Genomic DNA, 21,447 nt, shown 5'->3' on the forward strand with positions numbered 1-21,447 from the left:
AATATAAAGACTCCCTCCACTCAAAACTGTGTTTCGCTGTTAGTTACTTCACTGGGATGTTGGAGCTTCACTGTGCAGAATAAGGAATGTAGGATTTATGACGTCGGCTTGGGAGCCAATCGTGGTCCAGTATTCAACTTACACAAATGTGATGTGGAAACTTGACATTACCAATATTTGCATACTTATAGATTCTAGATATTTCCATGAGGGAGAAGGAAGAGATGTAAGATTTGGGTAAATTAACTTTTTAAATAAGAAAACCTCTTAAGGACAATAATAAATAATAATAATAATAATTTAGTTTTTTAAATGATTTATATAATAACATTTAAATTATATTTTCTGCTTTCATGGTACACTTAAATGGATTGAAGAAAAAAGACAGGATTTAACACATTTCTCTTAATGATCTGATTGTGCTGGGATTTAGATTTCTAAAAAACAAAAAAACTACACATTTATTACTAAATTATTTCCAAACTTAAACAGGTTTACCAGCTGTTGGTGCAACATATCTAGTATATAGATGCATTGGATCAACAAGATCAACTGAGGACCATCATGTCCCCTGGATGACCTGTGACTAAACTTTACCACACTGACCTCACTGCTGAGCGGTGACGATGAGATGCCCAAACACATGACCAGGTTGTTCGACCATCAGCCGTACAATCCAGTACCTTGAAAATAGCAGCAAAACCAGAGAGGTCACTGTGCAAAATGACCCCTGCTGAGGCCGGCCGACTTTTGTTTTGAGAAGCCGACTAGCAGCTTCGGACATGAAAAGGCTCCGTGGCTGCTTTTGCACTGCACACTGAACAGTAGAGAGGAAGTTCCCTCCTAGCGCATAACGTAAACTTGGTTCCAATAAAAGCATCCGTTGGCACCTCGGTGGACAACAGGAAATCTTTGTTTATCTAAAAACATCCCGTTGTTGGCCTCGGGGTGCGTGACCCCTATGCTCGCTGTGCGGCGGTTAGAGCGTCACATAGCAGTCGCGGCGGAGCCACATATTTCAAGATCTCAGAACAAAGCGGCCAAATCCTCGACATAAACAATGAAGGCATGAAGTGTACATGTAGGTCTGCGTCAGACCGTCTGTTTGTTGAAGTGCCTTTGTTTAACATAACTGTAAACTTAGTGTCTGACGCTCCCACGTTCAGAGGCACCTAAAGTTAGAAGTAGGCAGAATAAGACAATTAATTGTACAGCAGTTGACAAACCAATATGCAAGACACAATGACGGAGCAGATGGGTCTGTTTAGTCTACCCAGTCAATGGGCTTTTATTATGTTTCCAGCAACAGATCCATTTCATTCACAGTGAGAGTTCAACACATTTCCATGTGCATACACTATATCCTTGCATACATGTGGTCTATATACCAGAGTGGGTATATATTGAGTAAATACATGTTAAACAACAGCCTAAATCATATTGCTTTGCATCTGATAGCAGTTGTTTTTTGCAATGATGTGGGGCTTTTTTAAAAGCTAAAAAAGCCTGAAGAAGTTACATTTTCAGGATATTTGATACCACTTGTTTGCTTCTGTAGATCAGCATAAGAAATCATTGTGATTATTACGATGCGCAGTCTGTTTCACATTAAAAAAAATGCACACGTGGAGATGAAGAAATGTCAGTGAGTGTGTACAGTACGAGCAGTACCTGAGCTCAAGTTTCTGGCAACAATATTTGGTGCAATCAGTTTCTGGTCAAGGTGCATGTACATCTCATCGCTATCTTCACAGTGTGTGCCTGTGAACGCTCTCTTAACACGAACGCCAGCCGCTAGTCCTCTCTGTGGTGTTTATTCACGTCTTCCATGTTCTGGCCCTCGGCAGGTTTAGGCGTCGCGCCTCTGCCCCTTGTCCCGCGGCTCCGCCTGGGACGGTGCTCTGAGAACCAGTTGGAGACGGTCATGGCGAGGCGGAGGAGGCCCAGGCTGATGCAGTGCACCTCCGAGGTGATGGGAATGTCGGAGAAGAGGGCACGGTCCCGGCACACCAGGCCACTGCGGCACTCAAAGTCTTTGACGATGTTGAGGATCTCTTGGCGCTCAGCCTGCCGCATCATCCCTCTTATATTCAGCAGGGTGGAGACATGCTTCTTCCTGTTGGGAGGAAGGATACAGGGAGGAAAGGGGGTGAGACGGGTGTTAATGGAAATTGGGTCTGCTTGGTGTCGTCAAAGGCTGTCGCATCTGTCTGAGTCAGAGCCTTTGTAGAAAGTGGAACCAAATGTTCTGTTCTTGAAGGAACAGAACATTTGGTTCCACTTTCTACAAAGGCACATTTCATAAGGGTCTTTATGTTAATACATCATTATGCTTTATTTATTGGATGTAAGACAATAATAAGAACAACTTGTGTTTGTACATATTTTAAATATATATTTATATTTCTTTGTCTTTGCTTGTGTCTCTTTTTTTGCAGTTTTCTAAAAACAACTTTAGCATCATGCCACATTGCATTTAACTACGCATAGTACTTGTTACGTTGCAATCCTTGTTTATCCAGGTTGTGAAAAATCCAACACATCCAGATACCTAATCGACGGAACAGGTTGTTTGCAGATGAATCCCAAAACGAAATACATGACCGCTGGTGAGTGCCAGCTGTGCATGTTGCAAAACTGCCTCCGATTCAAGCATGTGGTTAACGTTGTGAATTGAAACAAAACTACTTGGTTCGGTTAAGGAAAGGATCATGGTTGGTTTAAATAAGAATGTTTGTTATGTAGCCTGGGTTACGAGTGTAAATTAGCTATGTTACATGCATGACGTAAGTTGAATACGTTACATATAACTTCAAATAGGTCAACGTAACTATTGGTTTCACACATCCATCTATCCCGACCTCCTCCCAACGCGGACTTTGTCGCTCTTTATGCTATGTCAACTCACTTCCTCCTTTGCGCCTGTCATAATTACTACTGCCCCGCGATGTGGCTGACTAAACACCACTTTTTATGATTTTTGAAGTGTGAATGAAATCACCAGAAGTAAAAATGTAAACAAACTACACCAGGGTCACATGACTTCAGGTCGCCATCACTAAGCTAGAGGAGGACTAGTGTTCTAGTGATGACGTTTTGTAGTCTCACTGGGTTCGACAACAAACCATCAAATCTGAATGAAATGAATTTGTGTTGAAGTGATGAAGTGTTTGCTGAAATGAAAGCAAGTGTCATATGAAGTGTCAAGATACTGGGACCCAAAAGCTGTACTTCTCAATGGCTTATGTCTGATCTACAAAGCAATCGAGTTAGCAGTTGGCATTTAAGTACACGTTTGAAAAAAGAGGGTCTGTGTTTGAAGTGCTGACTTGTATGCCCATGTGTAGGCACAGCAAAGTGTGGACGAACGGACTCTGCTGCAGTTTAACGAAGCACCCAGAAAAACTCAAGAAAGGGTGGCAGCCTTTGATCTCCTAAAATACCAGCAGGGGATGCCATGCGGTAAACAAAAGGGGTGAGTCAAGCGGTGAGTTAGCATGTCTCCAGGTCTGAACTCCTATGTTTTGCCCTCCTCTTCCACACCTCTCCCTCTTTGATTCCAAGTGTGGCACCAGTCTGTCTCCTGCAGGGTGGCAGGAACAGGAAGTACTCGACGGCAGCTTCCTGTCTGCTCTGCTGAGAGTTGTGCGTCACGCGCGGTCGTAAGTTGCCAACCGTCACCTGAGTTTTTGCACAAACAGCCCTCTTTGGACTGGGACCCCCCCCCCCCCCCCCTCTCTCCATCCCCTCGAGGCCTCATCCATTCTCAAAACAGACCCGCTAGCCTCTCCAAAAATAGCACCGTTAATGTAGATATGTTTCCGCACTCCTTTTCCTTGTTTTGATCCATTGTGACCAAAAAAAATAAAAAAAACAGACATAGTCTTACTTTTTCCATGCTTTGGCAGAGTGCCAAAAACAGCACTGCAAATGTGTAGCAATAAGCATAAAAGAATATAGGGCCTTCGGGGGTACAGTAGAGAGAGGATCTGTTTCCTGGTTGCAACAGAAATGTCCCAGCATTGTTAATTTGCTAAACTGCTCACCGTATATCTGGAAACTCTTTCACCAGGACGGCCACCTCCATCTGGATGGACGGAGTGTCCTCCAGGAGAATGATGTCAGCTAGGTGGCAGATGATGCTGTCTAACCAGGAGGAACTTGATTCCTGAAGCAGAGAGCAACGACAATTTTTCATTAGTGGACCACAACAAGTATTCATTGCCATAAAAACATAGAATTCAGCATTAAATTTGATTATGTTTGGAAATTCGTTCAACCGCATTCGTGATCGCAGGTCCAAATGACCTCTTCACCCGATTAGTGCTTTTAAGAAGCCTTCAGAGGAAACGCAGATTAATGCCTTTAAAGGCCAGAGGCCAAACATTTAGCTGATTGACTGAGCGAATAACAAAGCTCCACCTCTGTTTTTCTAGGACGTGTTTTTCCTTCAAACATTCAGAAAAAAGAAAGCAGAATTCTCTGGCTTGGCATCCACTAAAAATAACTAAGTATTTTTTAGACAGCCATTAAAAACTCAACCCCCCCCCCCCCCCCCAGTTTCCACGGACACTCCATGGCGAAAGAGGCCATCAAGGCCATCCTAGAGCCACATCAAAGCCGGCTAGCTGACAGGAACAGGAAGTTCCTCCTGAACACAGCGGCTTCCTGTTGTCAGCTGAGGTGACGGACACTTGTTTGAACTCGCGCACAGAAAGGGGGCAAACGCCACGCTGTCAGGCCCAGTTGTTTTACACTAACTTCCCCCCTCTGGCAAGTGCTAACGTAAGCCCGGTCCATCCATCTCCATCTCACTGATGGCAGCCATTTTTCAGAGCTTGCTGCTGTATCAACACTGTCTGAGTTATTTCTGACCTAGGAAGCTCAAGGGTCAGACTCTGTGTTCCCTGTGCCAGCTCTGCTCAGTGTTTTTGAGAATCAGCAAGTTGGAATTATTTATGATGCTCAGGGCTTCCTGAAAAGCAATCATTAGCTCTGTTTTGAATGCATTGGGTTTTAATTCTCCTTCTAGAGGTCTTGACTGTACTGCAGAGTAGTTTGTTGCTCATTGGGTATCCAGGCTTTAATGACATGACTTACCAGATCCTTAAAGAGTCCTTTCAGCTGTTTGGCCTCATCTTGGAGGCGGAAAGCCATTCTCTTTCTCATCTTGGAAGATGTACAGATGACCCGTCTCCGCATGATGGCTCGGACATACTCCACCAGGACCCGCCGGTGCACCTCTCCCACCAGGGTCTGTCAGTCAGTCAGTAAAAACAACCAATCACTGACTGGTTACATATGACATTCAAGCAAATGCTGTTAAGTGTTAAACATCACCTCTGATCCATTGAACAAGTATTACCTGATAAGGCGGAGAGTCCATCCTTCTGAATTTCTTGAAGTGTTGTTTAATGCTGGCTTCAATGGCCTCAAAGGCCTCGGTGTTATTCAGCCATTTTCTCTTTATCAGTTTGTCAAAGAAAGGCTGGAACGACAACAGACCAAGCTCTGATTAACAGAAGACATTTACTCAAGTACTCTGCTGATGGCTAGCTGCTTCAAAAACATTTTCTGTTGTATTTGTTGTAATTCTCTTCACATCCTGACAGCAATCAATAAATCAAATGCTCTGACAAAAATAGAAATCCACCATTTGAGGTTGTAGCAGGGTTGTAATAAGCTTGTGCTTTTGGATTTGGGAATTTTCTTTTACTGTAGGTTCAACATGACTGAATTTTCTAAAATGGGCATAGTTCCGCTTTAAGGACTGCGATGAGGCTTACACACCCTGATGTGCTCAAACAGCCTGTCGGTCAGCACCCTTACTGACTGGTTGATGATCCTGTCCAGGGAGGAGTTGGCTCTCTGCGCTGTCTCCTCGCTGCCCTGTGGGTCACACTGCCTGCAGCGCTCCACTAGGGTTCTTAAGGAAACACAGGAGAAAAGGAAGCTGGACAAATTGCTGCAGGAAATAGAAATTTGTTTCAGTTGAATAATGAATCTACCTGAGAGGAGGGCAGCAGTTCACCAAAGCTATGGTCCTGGAGACATATCCGTCCCCTCTGTCTCCAAATTCTGCCTGGGTCTCATGAAACATCTCCGCCTTCCTCTGGAAACTGAACACAGAGCTTTTATGAAAACCTACTGAATGCAAATACAGTCTAGAAATGAGCAATCATGTCCAATCCTATAAAAACACTGGTGTTTGTCCCCCCCCCCCCCCCCCCCCCCCCGCTCTGTATTCAAGATATCCTTAAATCAGTTCAGCAAACAGTTCCTCAGTGATTTATGCCTCACTGATTGCATATACTCACTTGTAGAGAAAGTCAGCCAGTCCAACAAGACTACAACGAGCCACTCTTGCCCCTAGAAACTGGTTGACAGATGTAGATCTGTCCAAGTCCACCTTCAACCTCTGGAATTGAGAAAGGCACGAGCAATAAGACAGCTGCATTTTAGGCTAAAGGGACATTTCACAGTGAAAATGACAACTTACCTGGATGACTGAGCGTGCTAGGTGGGACTGATACTCCTCTATGTGCAGGGTCTGGGCCCATCGCCTCTCCTCTTCATCCAGAACCTGAATCAGCTCTATGGTCACCTTCTCCTGAAAAATCACAGCGTGAATTTAAAACCTGTCTACTATCCAGAATAACAACTTTGTGAAAAGAGCATTTCTCACCCTGACGATACTGATGCAGTCTTGTTCCAGACGCTCCACTGTGTCTTGGGGCAGGATGGGCTCCAGTGGAGCATAGTTGATGGGTGCGGTTGTGCCAATGGTTCCTAGGACATCCCTGGTCAAAAGTGAGAACTCGTTACTAATTAAGTCCAGTTTCCAGGTTTGTAGTATCATCCTTACCTTATCACATGTGAGGTTCACTGTCTGATAAGGCACCTTACCTGTTGTAGATGTTGTAGAACCAGTCCAGTAAAGAGTAGACATCAGTGATCTGCAGAGGCCCCCTGGTGATGGTCCGGAGACGTTTGGCCACGGCTCGATGGTAACTGTCCACGTACACCTGGAAGGCAGCAAACTCCTCCGGGTAAATGGACACGGCATTCCTCCTCGCTGCATCCAGGTCGTCCACCATCCGACTCCTCAGGCGCTCCAGGTACGAGGCCAGCTGGCCCGCCTGGGTGTCCACCTGATGCGGCAGGCTCCAGTCCGCCGCCTCCATCACGGCCTGCCTCCACTTCATCTTGAGTCGTCGGGGACGCTGGCCGGCCTGGATCCGGGGGGCCTTTTGCTCTGTCTTGGTCTCCTCTCTCAGGGCCCAGGTCGCATCGGCATGCTCCTCCTGCTGGATCACCAGCACCACCAGCCCGAGGTTGGGCCCAGCACTGGGCTGGCGGAGAGACTCCCGCACTACGTCCCACATCTCCCTCTGCAGGGCCTCGTACAGGAGCTCCACGTCCTTGGCCTTCCGCCGGCCTGAGTCCAATGATGCATTGGAGCTGAGGGAGTCATCGAAAGGTGAGGATGATAAGGGGGTCATACTGGAAGGGGTGCTGGGACTAAGGGTAGGAGTTAGGGTTGAAGCAGCCGCGGTCGGAAGAAGAGACAGCAGCTCACACTCTCGTTCCAGCTCCTGAATGTGTGTGTCAGCCAGGAGAAGGTCCCTGTGGTTGACCAACTGTAGGATCTCCAGCACTGGTGAGAGAAGAAGAGAAAGGCAAAAAAAAAGGCAGCTGTGTTTATTTGCAACAAAACGGAGGGTTGACCAGCAAACTGAGAGATCTGTTTTATGGTTATTGAGTAGCTGTGCGTGTGCCTGACAGGCTTGTTTGTTGCTCATTCTCTTCTACTCCTAGCGAGGCTCCCTGTGGAGCCTGTGAAAAGTAGCCTGATCGAACCTCTATCTAGAGGAACCTGGGGTGGCAGGAAGTGCAGTCATTTCCTGATTTCACAGTCTGGTGGTGAACCCAGTGTCTCGGGGATCTGGGGACCTCTCAGCCTCATCAGAGAGTTGTTTAGGATTTGGAGGAAGTACTGCCGAAGCTTAACCAGGAAGAGCAAAGTTCTAAGGGGAACTCCTTGCAAAAGCCAGATTCTTCTAGGTCATGGTTTTAAAACTTTTGACCTGGACCTTTTACACCTGATGCCTCCTTGATTGTTACCTGAGAGTGGCTCTCTGGTTTTGACCGCCGGCTCCTCCTCCTCTGTTTCCTCCTCGGCCTCTTGGGACGCCTTGTCTGACATGGACTCCCTCTTCAGCTTGCCCAGACTGACCATCCTGAGGAAGGAGGGCCGTCTGGAGGCCTCCGCCTCGCCGTCTGTGCTCAGGTTCCCGCAGGGCAGGCTTTCTCTGCGCTCCTCCTTGTGTCGACCTGTAATCCTGCACAGTTTCCACAGCAGCAACGGAGAACATAAATTATTTTCCGTTGAGAAAACAAGGCACACTATCAGACCGTGTGATTTTTGCATATACAGGAACGTATGAACAGTAAAGAGAATTGAGGTTTGTAATGTACTCGACAGTCTGGCCCGGTAGCAGCTATGTTTGGAATGCCACATACTCAACACAAAACTGTGAGCATGACTGCTTCGGTTAAAAATAATCGCATTGAGTAAATGCAGCAAGTAATCAACAAGTCGCTGAAACACAAATGAGGTTCCGTAGATCAACAAGTTGCATATTACATAATGCCTCAGGAAATAAGCACACTATATGCTATTCTATCACTGACCAGCAGCAACGCTAGCTTCTCCTCTGGGACTCGGAGGCTAATTATTCACACTGTTAGAGCTCTGCTGATGCACTGCTGTTCAAAAGGGCTCTCTTATTATAATTTTTTTTGGGAGAGTTTTCCACAGAGGGACAGAGTATGTAGTATGTTGTACCGATTGTAAAGCCCTCTGAGGCCAATTTGGGATATTGGGCTATACAAATAAATTGAATTGGATTATTACTTTACAGTTTTTCTGTAATAGTTGCATTACTTGATTGTTTGGCTTTTTTTGTAAGGGGCCTTTTTGCCTTAAAATGATTCCTGAAAATTTGCTTTTGTAAGACTTTTGCACGATCTCATTCTACTTCATGAAATAATGGATCGATTTTTAGCCCTTAAACAAAGGGTTTTCTACAGCTCCATCTTTTTTTTCTTCCTTCTTAATCTCGTGGTTCTTTGGGTTTATTCAGTATAGTATATATATATATATATATATTATATAAGTAATATAGTAAAGTATATCTTAATCAAAGGCATCATTTTACTTTTTTTGTGTGCACTCCACTAGACATGTCATCCACAGCAGCTAAAGCACTTTTTACTATTTTATACCATAAATCCACAATTCAATGACAGAATCTTCTCAGGTTCTAACTCTTCCTCCTCCCCACCCCTCCTCACCGGAGCAGGGTCATAATTCCTTCGGAGCCCCTGCGTAGTCCTTTCCTTTTCTCCCTCTCTGGTGGGAGACTGTTTGAGTTTCCGGGGGTGTAGTGGGGAGAGTTGTTACCCCATACGCTACGTCCAGATATGCGTAGCCCCTTTCCCAGCTTTCCAAGGGTTTTGAGGGGCGACACTCCACAGATGCGCTCCAGGGTCCCCCTGAGGGGCTTCCCTTTGGGGTTTCCGGCCCCGTGCCTCTCTGCGTTCACCTCGTTCTCCTCCTCTTCTCCGTCGCGGCAGGATCTGAGCTGGAGGTTGCCTCTGACCTCCCCCATGATGAGGCCCATGTCGCCGCCGTGCTTCTCGTCGTCGTACAGGTCCACGTCCTCGAAGGGGTTTAAGTTCCTGCTCAGGTCCTTCAGGTCATTCAGATCATTTAAGTCCAGCCGGGGCAGGATCAGTTCACCGTTCGCTCTGGGGAACTCCTGGCAGCTCTTGGACCTTCCCGGGAGCTTTTTCAGAATGGGCATGGTTGCACTTGAGATTTTACCAAACTGCAAAACAAGGACAATGTCAGAATTTGCCCTAATGTTCAGTTACAAAAAGGTCATATATACGAGCAACTGATTAGCAACTGATTATCAAATGAATGACCCCCCCTGCGGGTACACAAAACTAGAGCAACCTCATATTGCAATATTGCTTGCATAAATAAGCAGGATATCGAGACATGACTCCATCCTTTCAGTGCATAGGGAATTGAACTTATGAGACGTGGAAAACTTTTCTGTTGCTAAATCAGCCATTAGACAGTTTATATAACTTTGAGCAAAAACATCCGTTCACATGCCTGGTTATGCAATGCACTTCCCTTAGCAAATAGGAAATATGTATTAAAAATATTGCTGCGTTTACACGTGCTGACCTTACGCCTTGTAGAAATATTACATTATTCAGAAATAAATAGTTTATGTAATGATAGTAAATAAGAATGGTTTTCTTTCACCTGCTGATTTGGGAAATATGTATTTTATTTAAAAAGGCCCAATTTAGAGTGAAATGTTAAAGATTTTTTTAAATAACTTTTGTTGCCTAGACTGAGATTGAAATGCCAGAGACATGTGCATTTTGGTCTTTCTCTTTATGGATATAGTGTATCCCAAGAGACATCTTTGTTTAAAGTTTGTTGTTTAAATAGTTGAGTCTGCCACACAACTTAAAGGATAACCTCACATTTGGTAAAGTCCATCCTAAAACAACACACATGTCATATGTATAGTAAAACAGTAAAGAATCATCATTATGTGCAAAAATACATTCCATCTAACGCTAATATAAGTCTGATTAGTAGAGATCAAATGGTCTTCTTTTCTATGAATATGCCTGTGAGGAAACAAAAAACCCGACTTTTGCACAATAAAGACTTTGGATGATGGATAACTCAAACTGCTTCAAATGTAACTTTAAATGTTTTTTTCTACATGTATATATATATATATATATATATATATATATATGAATATGAACCTTTCATTTAACATTGGTGTGTTTGACATTTGTGATCTTAGTCATCACCCAATGTAGAATTACAGCATTTTAAACTCTTAAACCTATCCAAAGAGAATTTCTACTGTAGTTTCACTTTTAAACATTTTCACATACATTCAATAATATAACCTCAATAAATAATCGTATCCAATATGTGAGCTTAAAACGTAATAGAATCAGGGAGCGGGGACGTAAATGTACATATTTGGATTTGAATCACTCTCGGGTGAAGCACATCTAACATTCTGAATTAATGGCCACCTTCCTGATATTAAATTTATTTATCCATATCCATTTTCTTCATCCTCAGCATCAATGTAGTTCTGAATGCACAGACCTGGAGCGTTCTTTGTCTAAACACAGTCCGCTGCTGCCCACTGAGCAGCTCCACTGTAGATAGTGGGGACAACCGTCTGTTTTTAGTGGGAGATTGAATTCAAAATAATGACTTTGTGCTAACAAGCTGACCTCTATATACTCAAATCAATTGGACAATTAACGTCCTGGCATTTACATAATTTAGTCATAGAAATACATCCATAACAAATAGAATTCATGTCCACAGATTTCTGGCTTGGTGATACTTTCTGCTTACAAACATCTTTGTTCATACCCAATTTATTTTGTAATATGGATGACGGCAAACTTTCCAAAACAGAAAAGGAAGCACATATGTTGCTTTCCATAGTTTTCTCAGCTTTTATGCAGTTGGCCTCTGTGGCATGTGTGTAACTTTTCTAATCTTTATTATTGAACACAGCCTTCCACCATTTTGTGTGGTGCTGAAACCACTCAATGACTCCTCTTCATACTGTTTAACAGACATCTCAGGGAAACACTGTAAAGGTGTTTATGACAAACAAAAGGTGACATGATAAGAGGAGACATCCTTAAGGGCTCTCCGTCTTTATAGAACCGTTGACACAATTCAGCGCTCATTAAGTTCAAAACATCCTCAAAGCTAATTAAACCAGAATCTCCCTCAGACAACATGTTTCCCTAATTTTATCAACTGTTTCCAACCTATTTAAAGGGAACACAACATAATGTCCAGGGACCCCATTTGTGTGTGTTAAATAAAATGTCCAAACACACTAACTTCCACAGAGAAACATAATCATTTGAACATTGACACTTACCCGGTGAGATTGAACTTGCAGTGTTTTCAGCACAGTGTCATCCTGGAGTGTGCTGGGCTGTGCGGGCTGCCAGGTCTGTGGAGTGTGTTGCATGCGTGTGTACGACAGATGAGTGTGAGAGCGTGTCCGACGAGTACTCGGTGACTCAAGAGAGCAATGTGGCTGCCTGTGGTTTCCTGACGGGCTCTATTGTGGTGGAAGGTGATATGTTTTCCTGAGGAAAGGCCCGTCCCGTCCTTTCTCCCCCCCCCTCTTCCCTATGCCACTGACCCTCCGCCCCCTCCGCCCCCTCTGCACCCTGGGGACCCTTCTAATTACACTAACTGGATACAGTAGAGGATAGGATAGCACATTCCCCTGCAGTTGTTTTCTGTGTTTATCAGCTTCACACACACCCTGTCTGTGTGTTTGCATGCGTGCGTGTGTGTGTGTGTGTGTGTGCGTGTGTGTGTGTGTGTGTGTGTGTGTGTGTTCATCGTGACTAATTTCTGTAGGTAATGAGATTCAGTGGCCTTGAGTCCCAAATTCCATTCATACCTCATCGGCAGTGTCATCTTCCTCAGCGGAAGACTTTAAGTGGACTGATACGAGTTAAAGAGACGGTCAACACTGGTGGTGCTGCTGCTTTATTGTCTGTGCTTTACTGCAGAGCGTCAAGGTCACACAGAGAACAGAACATTAACAGTTGAAGGATATATGAGATGTGTGTGCGATTAAAAACAAAATAACCAAGCAAAGCAAAAACTTAAGAGATACCCTACGGGGGGGCCAAACAGACCTGTATGCTCCTCACCGTGGCTCCACACTGCCACCTAGTGTACAGTCTGGTGTAGGACAACAGACGGCATCCCACTCCAGTGAGCGACCCAACTATCTACCAATCTGTCTCCTCGTGTGTTGTGTCTCATTCAAACGTTTGACTTCTGTCGAGTCCTCAGCAGCCAAACCCGTAGTCCAACATGAGCTTTAGCTGTTTCTTCATGCTTCTTTTTTTTCCCCACTTTCTTTTTTCCTTTTTAAATAACAAAACAGAACAAATCAACATTAAAATCAAATTAAACAACAAAGACTTTGGATGTTGTCCCAGCATAATCACATATATTCTTGACAAAGACAAAATAATGATAATAATAATAATAAATAAATAGCTAAAAATTAAATTTAAAAAAACATGTGGGGAGAAATGTACAACTAGAGAATGCTAACTGAGCAAATCAAGCACAATCTTCATGCTTCTTAACCTGCATGTTACTAGACTAGTGCAGTGCCAAACAGCCAAACTGAATTATGTGACTGTACTCCGACTCATTGTACCTCGAAATAACCCACAAAAGGCCCCCAAAGCACTCAACCGTACTTCCCGTGTCCTTGAAATGTTCGTGGTTATGTTTGCAAATTCAGATTTGTTTCACAAAATATAACAATTCAAATATAATGTATTAATATACGTTATACTAGCATCTTAGTCTATTGAAAACTCCACCTTGAGCAGACTTCAAGTACATTTCCATTGTGCTGACAATGTCTCCCTTTCACTCGATTTGAACATTTGAAGGCAGGACTTTTATTTTGCGGTATAAATAGTTTTACTATTAATAGTTATTAGTCTTTCTGTAGAAATGTTCTGAGTACTTCTTCTACCACTGCCAATGCCAACTTTCTCAGACAAAGGCTGAAAAGTAAAGCACAACAGTGTTTGCCTGATCGCCTTAAATCACTGAATCTGTCCCTGAACAACACGCCCAAACCCAATGCCCAAATCGCGGCTACTCGCTGTTAGAAACATTGATAAAAATAATTTCTAAACAGGCTTATTAGTCACTTATTTTGACTTAACCTCTGTGGTTATAAAGAGTAGCACGGATTAGATTAGCGGGGTGATTTTCCTGGCAGGATGAAGTCTCACATGCACCGGAGTCACGGCTTACTCACGGTCACACCAGGGAAATTCACTCTGGTTGGATTCCAGTTGGCTTTCCACTTATGTTGACTCCAGGGAAGAGAAGAAGAGTCCGGGCTCTAACGTTTTATACAGCCTTCAGCAGCCAAAGTGAAGTGCAGAGCTGGGGTCTGTAAAGGCCCGCCATAGGCAACATGCCTATGCCTACTCAAGCTTTGTTCCTGGCACGTGGAGTATTTTACAGGTATTAATACAGACATGCAAAAAGGTGCCGTAATCCAAGCATGGATGTCAGCTACTAGGGCGATCTGGGAAAATCGTATTCATGACAAGGTCCACAGTGAAGCATGTGATGACTGATGTGAGGCAGCCATGATGGGTCATCTTGGGAGTTCAGCCATTGGCTGATTCAGTCATTGAGGGAGTGCATCGTGGGGGAGACGTGATTGAAGTCCATATTTTATCAACACTGAGGAGTCACTGTGGTCAGCAGAAGAATTACACTTTTGATAAAAGTGACTTGTTTTTACTAAGATTTTCTTTTACTTGTATGTAAAAGTTTAGGGCCGGCATCATTTTTTGTATAGGCCCAGATGTTGCATGTAATCACCTACTTAGGATCTTGCTTTGTATTATTCTTTCCCTTCCAGTTGCCTTTTGTCTATATTGATGTGTGCTCTTGCGTCTCTCCTGCACAGGTTGTGTCTTTTAAAAAAGAACTTCCGTCTTCACAGGAAACAACTTAGTTAGGTTTAGGCAACAAAACTACTTGATTAGGTTTCGGAAAATATTGTAGTTTGGATTGAAATAACTACATAAGTGCCGTTACTGAAGTATGCAAGTTATGTACAAGATGACGTGGATGACAGACAAAATCATTTTGTAGAATATCTATGATTTTTTTTTTTTATGATTATTTATCCTAGTCATAGCTACAAATGCTTGATGAGATCATCCTGACCAGAAAGAAATATGCTAATAACTCATGTACCACTCTGCTTAAGATACAAAACAATGAAAACACCTTTCAATAAGACACAGTCAAATAACCAAAGACTCAGATTATGACCTCTACAGTGTCAGCAAACTGAACATTGGAAGCTACAAAGACAGGATCTTTGCTATTATATTGTATGACATGAACCTGTACAGCCCTTATGAAACTGGTACTGCCTTTTCAAGCTGTTCAGCTGATCCACACATTCCATGCCAAAGCACAACATAGTACATTAAACATGCACCCACAGTGAGAGAAATTGTTTTATTAGCAACTAGTGTCTCTTTACAGAATGAAAATGTAGTGAATGTAACGACACATCTCAAAAACAGAAGAGATGAATGATAGTGAAATATTGCAATATTGTCGCATCATACTGGTATGTTGGGTCTGTCCTGTAATCATGATAATAAATATCATTCCTTCCCATCATAATCTAACAGATGTTCAATAAATCATATATGTGCATCTAATTAATCTATGTTAATAAAGAGTAAGATAATGACTTGTTCCAGTCGAGTAAAAGTGAGAATTACACGTTTTGGTGCTGAGAATAAATTGTCTTTTGGAATACTGTGAGTGGAAAAATGAATATTTCTATGACGCATTTCTTCCTGTATGACTACTGACTATTTGTGATGAATGGCATCTGGAGAGTAAAGCTCTTGCTCTTAGACTACAGACTTTATTTCTATTTCATGTCTTATCCTTGGGCAATAGTGTAAAAGAATAACTAGAATTTCTTACGTTATGTTGCGTTACAAGCATAACAACGCTAACTATCAATGGTAAATTCAATGTGAGAGAGATCTCCTGGATCAAAGTCTTGAGTTTGTTTTAGACCACGTCACTTGCTCTGACCGAATACAAAACAGCTGTCATTGGAGACTGTCTGGAAAAGGGTAGGCACCAAAATACCTGGCATCTGTCAATCAAATGAAGCAACTCGGGAGAAGAGCGTAAATCTCTTCTCTATCAAGAAAAGCCTTCAGTGTTGTTCTTTACTCTTTTTTCACGGGAGATACTTTCCAGTTCTTATAAAACTGACGCTATTAGCATCTACGCTAACCTCTTCAGGAGGTTTAGGACTCATTCCTGCAGCACTCTATTATTTCAAGTGGTTAAAGGAATGGTTTGACATTATGGGAACTATAAAAACAAATGTTGTGGCTGTGTTTTGTTGGTCAGGAGCAGTGACTTCCTGGAGCCTCATCATCACTGTGAGGTTGCCAGGCAACCAGTAGTGACTCCACAAGATAAAATGTCTTAATTAGTGAGTTTTTAGAATAGATTTTTTTCCTTCTTTACCTTCCACGGTCCAACAAGACTGGTGTTTTTTGTTGTGGTGTCATGGCAGAGTGTGCACTGTGTCTTGGTTGAGGAGGGGGGGGGGGGGGGTCGTCAGAGGGTCTGGTTCTGGCCTCCGGTGGGGTGGGAGTGCTGTGGGTTGTTAAAGTGGTAGGGCTCGTGGCGGTAGTGGCTGTGGCAGATGACCGGATGCTCGATGCCCTCGCTCTGCAGCTCTTCCTGCTTGTGAACTCCCTCCAGCTTCCCCAACAGCTCTGTGATGAAGGTCTGAGGAGGAGCAGGGGTCACATGGAGCTAGTGAGTGGTTCAGTTGGTCTATTACATTTGTCAGTGTGACAGTCAATCCGTTATTCGACAATGTAAGTAAGTCTTTTTTTGTTATCCGGGTTTATTTTCAATGCGAGTCCCAATTCCCACAATAGCTCATCTAATATCAATGTTGAAGTTGACATTTGGCACGAACACAGCAAATCAATTATAGTATTTTCTCATGTTTGTATAACATTTGGTAAAAACTTCAATGCCCAGCTGTTTGTTTTTTTTTTCAAATGAGAGCACACAGAAAAATGAGGCTTAGAGCTACAGACAGGAAGTTGAAGAGCACTGAGAGCCGGTCGAACACATTGTTGCTTTTGGTCTTTTCAAGGGATTTATTGGTATTCGGAAAAATAAAGGATATCACAAAACCTTTTCCTTGAACTTTTTAACTACTGTAACTTCATTCATCTCTCCAGCACTTGCTTCACTTGAAACATCCTTGATTTCAACTAAGACAGTCTATATGGACGTAGCACTCTGAAATATACAACTGGCATATTCCTTCATAAACATTGTCAAACACTGACTGTCAATAGGAGGTGTGTGTAAGATGGGAGCATGTTTCAAAAGATGTTAAACTGTTATAATCTATACTATACATAAAAGTACATAAATATACATAAAAGTATATATATACATAAAAGTATATTTTCCACATATTATGGGCAATGCCTGCAGAATTTAGGCATTTTTAGAAAGAAATGAAGAGCTTTTGTAAAGTATACCGTTACAGAAGAAGTGTGTGGACATTTTTAGGGATTTAGGCAAAATCCCAGTTGGGATGCAACAGAGAGGTACTTCATATAAAAACATCTCAATCACAGTAGACAGGCACCATTAATGAAACCACTATTACAGTAAAGGCCAATTAGCTGGATAAGCAGTCTACCATTTTGTTCCAAGACCAACATTAAATGACAAACAACACAGCCTTTACCAGAGTATTAAACAAACGGCAATTAGAAGTGAAGCACCAAAAATATTGGCAAATAAATGTAGCGTTTTGTAATTTCCACCATTTTTGCTAAGTGTTTTGAGTGTGTCAGCAGAGTCAGCAGCAGAGTCTCGGGAGGATGACCTGAAGGCCACTGACGACGCAGATCCAACTCTGTCTACTGTTCTGAGTTGTGGTGTAAATGTGTTGCTCATGAGTTACTTTTTAACACTGAAAATAAGTCACCAGACTGTGATGTCAATGCACAAGACAACTACACTTCTTTGAGGTCACCTCTTCTACTGCTTACTTTGTATAACGGTGAGTTATAGTCTGATGTATCCAAATATGGTGTGTTATGGCAACAGCACAAGTAGAGGTGGCCAAAACAAGCAGCCCCGGTCTTTAATAAATACTGACTGTAAACATTGGTTTGACTACGGATTCATTTCGGTTTTCTTTCTATGGACATTAATCAGCAGTAATAAAGTTGATTCTAGTCTTGGCTGGTCATTTTGAGGCTACTTTACAATAACAAAAAAAAAAGGAAGTAGAGAGCTGCTGTGTCGAAATCTCATCACACTGGAGCTTTAATGTTCAGTTTAAACAGGAGGAATGAGCAGAGCAAACTAAAACTTGTTTCAATATACATATGGACACTAAGTGCTGGTTTAAGACACTCGAATATGAACATGTTATAACGATGCTCTACATCAGAGTCCAATAAAATAAGTCGAAGTAAGAAAGCAGCAGCTACACTGACTCTCCCTGCTCTCACTGTGTTTGCATCTCTGACCACCAGGTCACAGCGAGGCCAACGCTTTAGTCCAGAAAGACTCAATTGTTTCAGGCTTAAAACGGAGAGTGAAAGGCTGAGAGGGCACAGAAAGCCATTGTTGAGGGATGCGGAGTGACTGTGGGTCGAGGTGTCAGAAGCTACAGTTTCACTTTAAGTGCGTGTGACACAGTGTGTGTGTGTACGCAGGTACACTGTATTGCATTATGTAATGCATCATGACTAAATATGTAATTTAATAGATGTCATTACCGAGTTAAAACGTACCTCTGTGTTGCTACTGCACCTTCGGAGAAGCTCCTGTCAACAAAAGGGGGATTATGTTGTAACAAAGCAGCCACATAATCATATATTCATTTTCAATATTCTACCATAAACACTACAGTGTTTCCCATAAAACTGTAATATGATATTAACTCTTTCAAAACATGTCCATTTGAGTGACTTTCTGAACAAAATCCGTTGATCTCGGTGCAGAAACCTTCTGATCGTGAAGTTAAATGAAACCAATAGCAATGCAGTAGAAAATGATGCAGTATTATACACATGCAGGTTATGTTACCTGTAACTTTGTGACTCGCTCCTCGTCATTAGGCAGGTCAATCAAGTCATCAATGTTCACCTCGTCTGGCATATCGCCTTCCTGATGCAAACACATGGACACACCAAATCTTAATGAGTCACCATACACAATGTCACACACATCTATCATCTGGTTCAACTGATTGAACCTTGCTCTTCCCCACCTCCCTCGTGTCTTCAAATATAACCAATAGAGTTGCTCCATATAGTAGCAATTATTCCAATGCTTCATCAAGACTTACATCACACTTCTAGTAAGTAGAATATTCAAACACAGTTATTATTTTATAGCTGCATCTTTACTTAAAATGGAAAATGCTAGATGTTCTGTGTCATACGTGTTAACCTGTAATTGACCCAAACACATCGGGGATTGTTTGAAACTTTTTGGATCTTGATTTCTTTAAAAAGGACCAGTGAGTAGGATTTTTTTTGTTGCAGGTTGCAACCAACTGAAACTTTTCCAGTGTGTAGGAGAAGCACGGTGACCGACAACGTGACCGAAAACATGAATATGAACGGCTCATTTTGTGCAAACAAAAACAATTCTTACATTCTCACACTAAAGATAACATACTTATCATGGTATCATAGTATCATATTCCATTTCTGCCAAGAAATAACATTTGTGTATTTAAGGAATAGTTCAAGCAGCATTAAATGATTCACGCTCATTTTCATTCCAGTCTACCTTAAGGTACTTGTGAGGGGGAAAAACTGAGTTTTCTTTATACCTTCATGGAGATCAACGAGATAGTCTGCGTGTGAATCGAGTGTAACATCCGAAGCCTGAACACGTTGCATATCCATCATTTGCATGTTTAGGCTCTGGGGAGCTGAACAGCAACAATGTTCATGTAATACTGGAACAGTGGCTCGCTCTGTTTGAACAAACAGCCATTGTACCAGCTGAGCAGAGCAAAAAGGGACAGTCCCATGCAACCGCCCACATCACTGCACTGACTCCAGCTCTACAGCCAGCCAACTTCATCTGTACAAAATCATAATTGTCTGTTAGTTATGCTATCATAATTGGCCATATTACATTACATTACAGTCATTTAGCAGACGCTTTTATCCAAAGCGACTTACAATAAGTTTATTCAACATAGGTTCCTTTCATTGCCCTGTAGAGCCAGTGTAGAGAACGGAGAAGGGAATATTAAATATACAAAACAGATTTAAAATATTTAAAAAGGAGACACATCATGAAAAAGTAACTTCTTCAGTGCTTGTGCAAATGCATTCTGTAGTGCCCATCAACCCCACAAACTGTGAAATAAGCTGACCCGGACAGTTTTTTTGTGGGCTGCTTGAATCAGAAAACATGTGATTCAACGACCCAATCAGATTAGGCTCCTCTTCCTATGTCACATATAGGCTCATTAGAATATACCGACCCCAGTCAGAGTATCTCCACCCACGGCAGCTTGACAACTACCGTTGCAAAGGTTCTTAACAATTAAGAATGTAAACATGTTCTAGTAGAAGCCCAAAACACACGACTGAACCTGAAAATTAGCATGATATTTCCCTTATAAATCATATTCAGAACCATTTGCTCCTTTATTTTACATATAATCAATGGTTTTAATAGGCGCTTTATGTGAATATGCCATGGCTCTCTTTGAAAGCTGGGCCCTGTTCCTTTTTGCTTCACAGAGCTGCCTCATCATTGAGATGATCTCCTGAATTCTATTTTTCTCGCAATCAACATATTTGGCTCTCACAACACGAACCCTGCATTTAATGTCCAAAAAATGCATGTCCCCTCTCCATGTCCCCGTCATTAGAGACCACAAATTGCTCCCGCCGGGTGCCTCAGCAGCCAGATGTGCATTGTTTACCTCCTCCTGGGACCTTTTTATACAACGCCTTCCTTCCTCCGTAACCTTTCCCTTATTCCAAATCGTTCATCCTTCTCTCCATTCCACACTGCCCATGTAAGGACAGCCCCGAGAAAGATATAGATCTCCGAGAAGGGGACAGATGTGGACCTCAAATCTACAGGATGCTTATGACCTTGTAAGGAGAACCAGGCTGCCCCACCTCTCCTGTCCACAGGTCCACCCCATAGATCACCCACATGGAGGCCTGCAGCTGAGTCTCAGGACTGTGTCATCCCAATGTGCCTTCATGTCACACTCTTGTTCAAGTATAATTACTTTATATTTAAAGGTTCTTGCCATGTTTTACTGTAGGGAGTTACACCTACAAAAAATATTTTTGAGAATTGTTTGTCTTATTATATAACACAGTGGGTAATATTCTAAAAAAGCAGAGCAGCCTAAGCAGTTCCCTATCTGGTCTGCTTGCTGCTCATCCACCCACCTGACCAGAGTACAGCCGGTCCAGGCTCTCGTCGATCCACTTCTCCAAGTCCAGCCGGTTCTGCAGCTCCTTCCGGTTGTACTTCACGGTAACCCGGGCGTGCCTCTTCGGGATGGGACCGCCGAGGTCCTGATACAACTCCGGATCTGATGAATGGAGTTCGTCTGTTTCCTTGTGTGTCGGCCTAGTCCGATCGGCTGCCATGGCTGCTCTGGACTGGTCCGACTGGTTTCGCGTCCCCCCTTTTCAAACACA

At 42.8% G+C, this 21,447-nt stretch overlaps 2 protein-coding genes across 2 annotated transcripts; both read right to left on the reverse strand.

Annotated features, from left to right (window-relative positions):
* Positions 1-1,476: 1,476 nt before the first annotated feature.
* On the reverse strand, positions 1,477-12,123 carry exoc3l2a (exocyst complex component 3-like 2a). Its single transcript, XM_079171543.1, has 13 exons — positions 12,027-12,123; positions 9,358-9,893; positions 8,125-8,342; positions 6,907-7,657; positions 6,686-6,800; positions 6,500-6,610; positions 6,318-6,418; positions 6,009-6,119; positions 5,791-5,926; positions 5,366-5,488; positions 5,101-5,256; positions 4,047-4,168; positions 1,477-2,116 (listed from the first exon to the last, which is right to left on the reverse strand). The coding sequence occupies exons 1-13, from the start codon at positions 12,117-12,119 to the stop codon at positions 1,795-1,797; spliced, it is 2,895 nt and encodes a 964-aa protein (XP_079027669.1). The 5' UTR covers positions 12,120-12,123; the 3' UTR covers positions 1,477-1,794.
* A 3,050-nt stretch (positions 12,124-15,173) lies between these two features.
* ppp1r14aa (protein phosphatase 1, regulatory (inhibitor) subunit 14Aa) lies at positions 15,174-21,412 on the reverse strand. Its single transcript, XM_079172330.1, has 4 exons — positions 21,193-21,412; positions 18,842-18,922; positions 18,547-18,579; positions 15,174-16,498 (listed from the first exon to the last, which is right to left on the reverse strand). The coding sequence occupies exons 1-4, from the start codon at positions 21,394-21,396 to the stop codon at positions 16,325-16,327; spliced, it is 492 nt and encodes a 163-aa protein (XP_079028456.1). The 5' UTR covers positions 21,397-21,412; the 3' UTR covers positions 15,174-16,324.
* Between the last annotated feature and the right edge of the window lie 35 nt (positions 21,413-21,447).

Source organism: Pholis gunnellus (assembly GCF_910591455.1).
Source record: "Pholis gunnellus genome assembly, chromosome: 13".
NCBI lineage: Eukaryota > Metazoa > Chordata > Actinopteri > Perciformes > Pholidae > Pholis > Pholis gunnellus.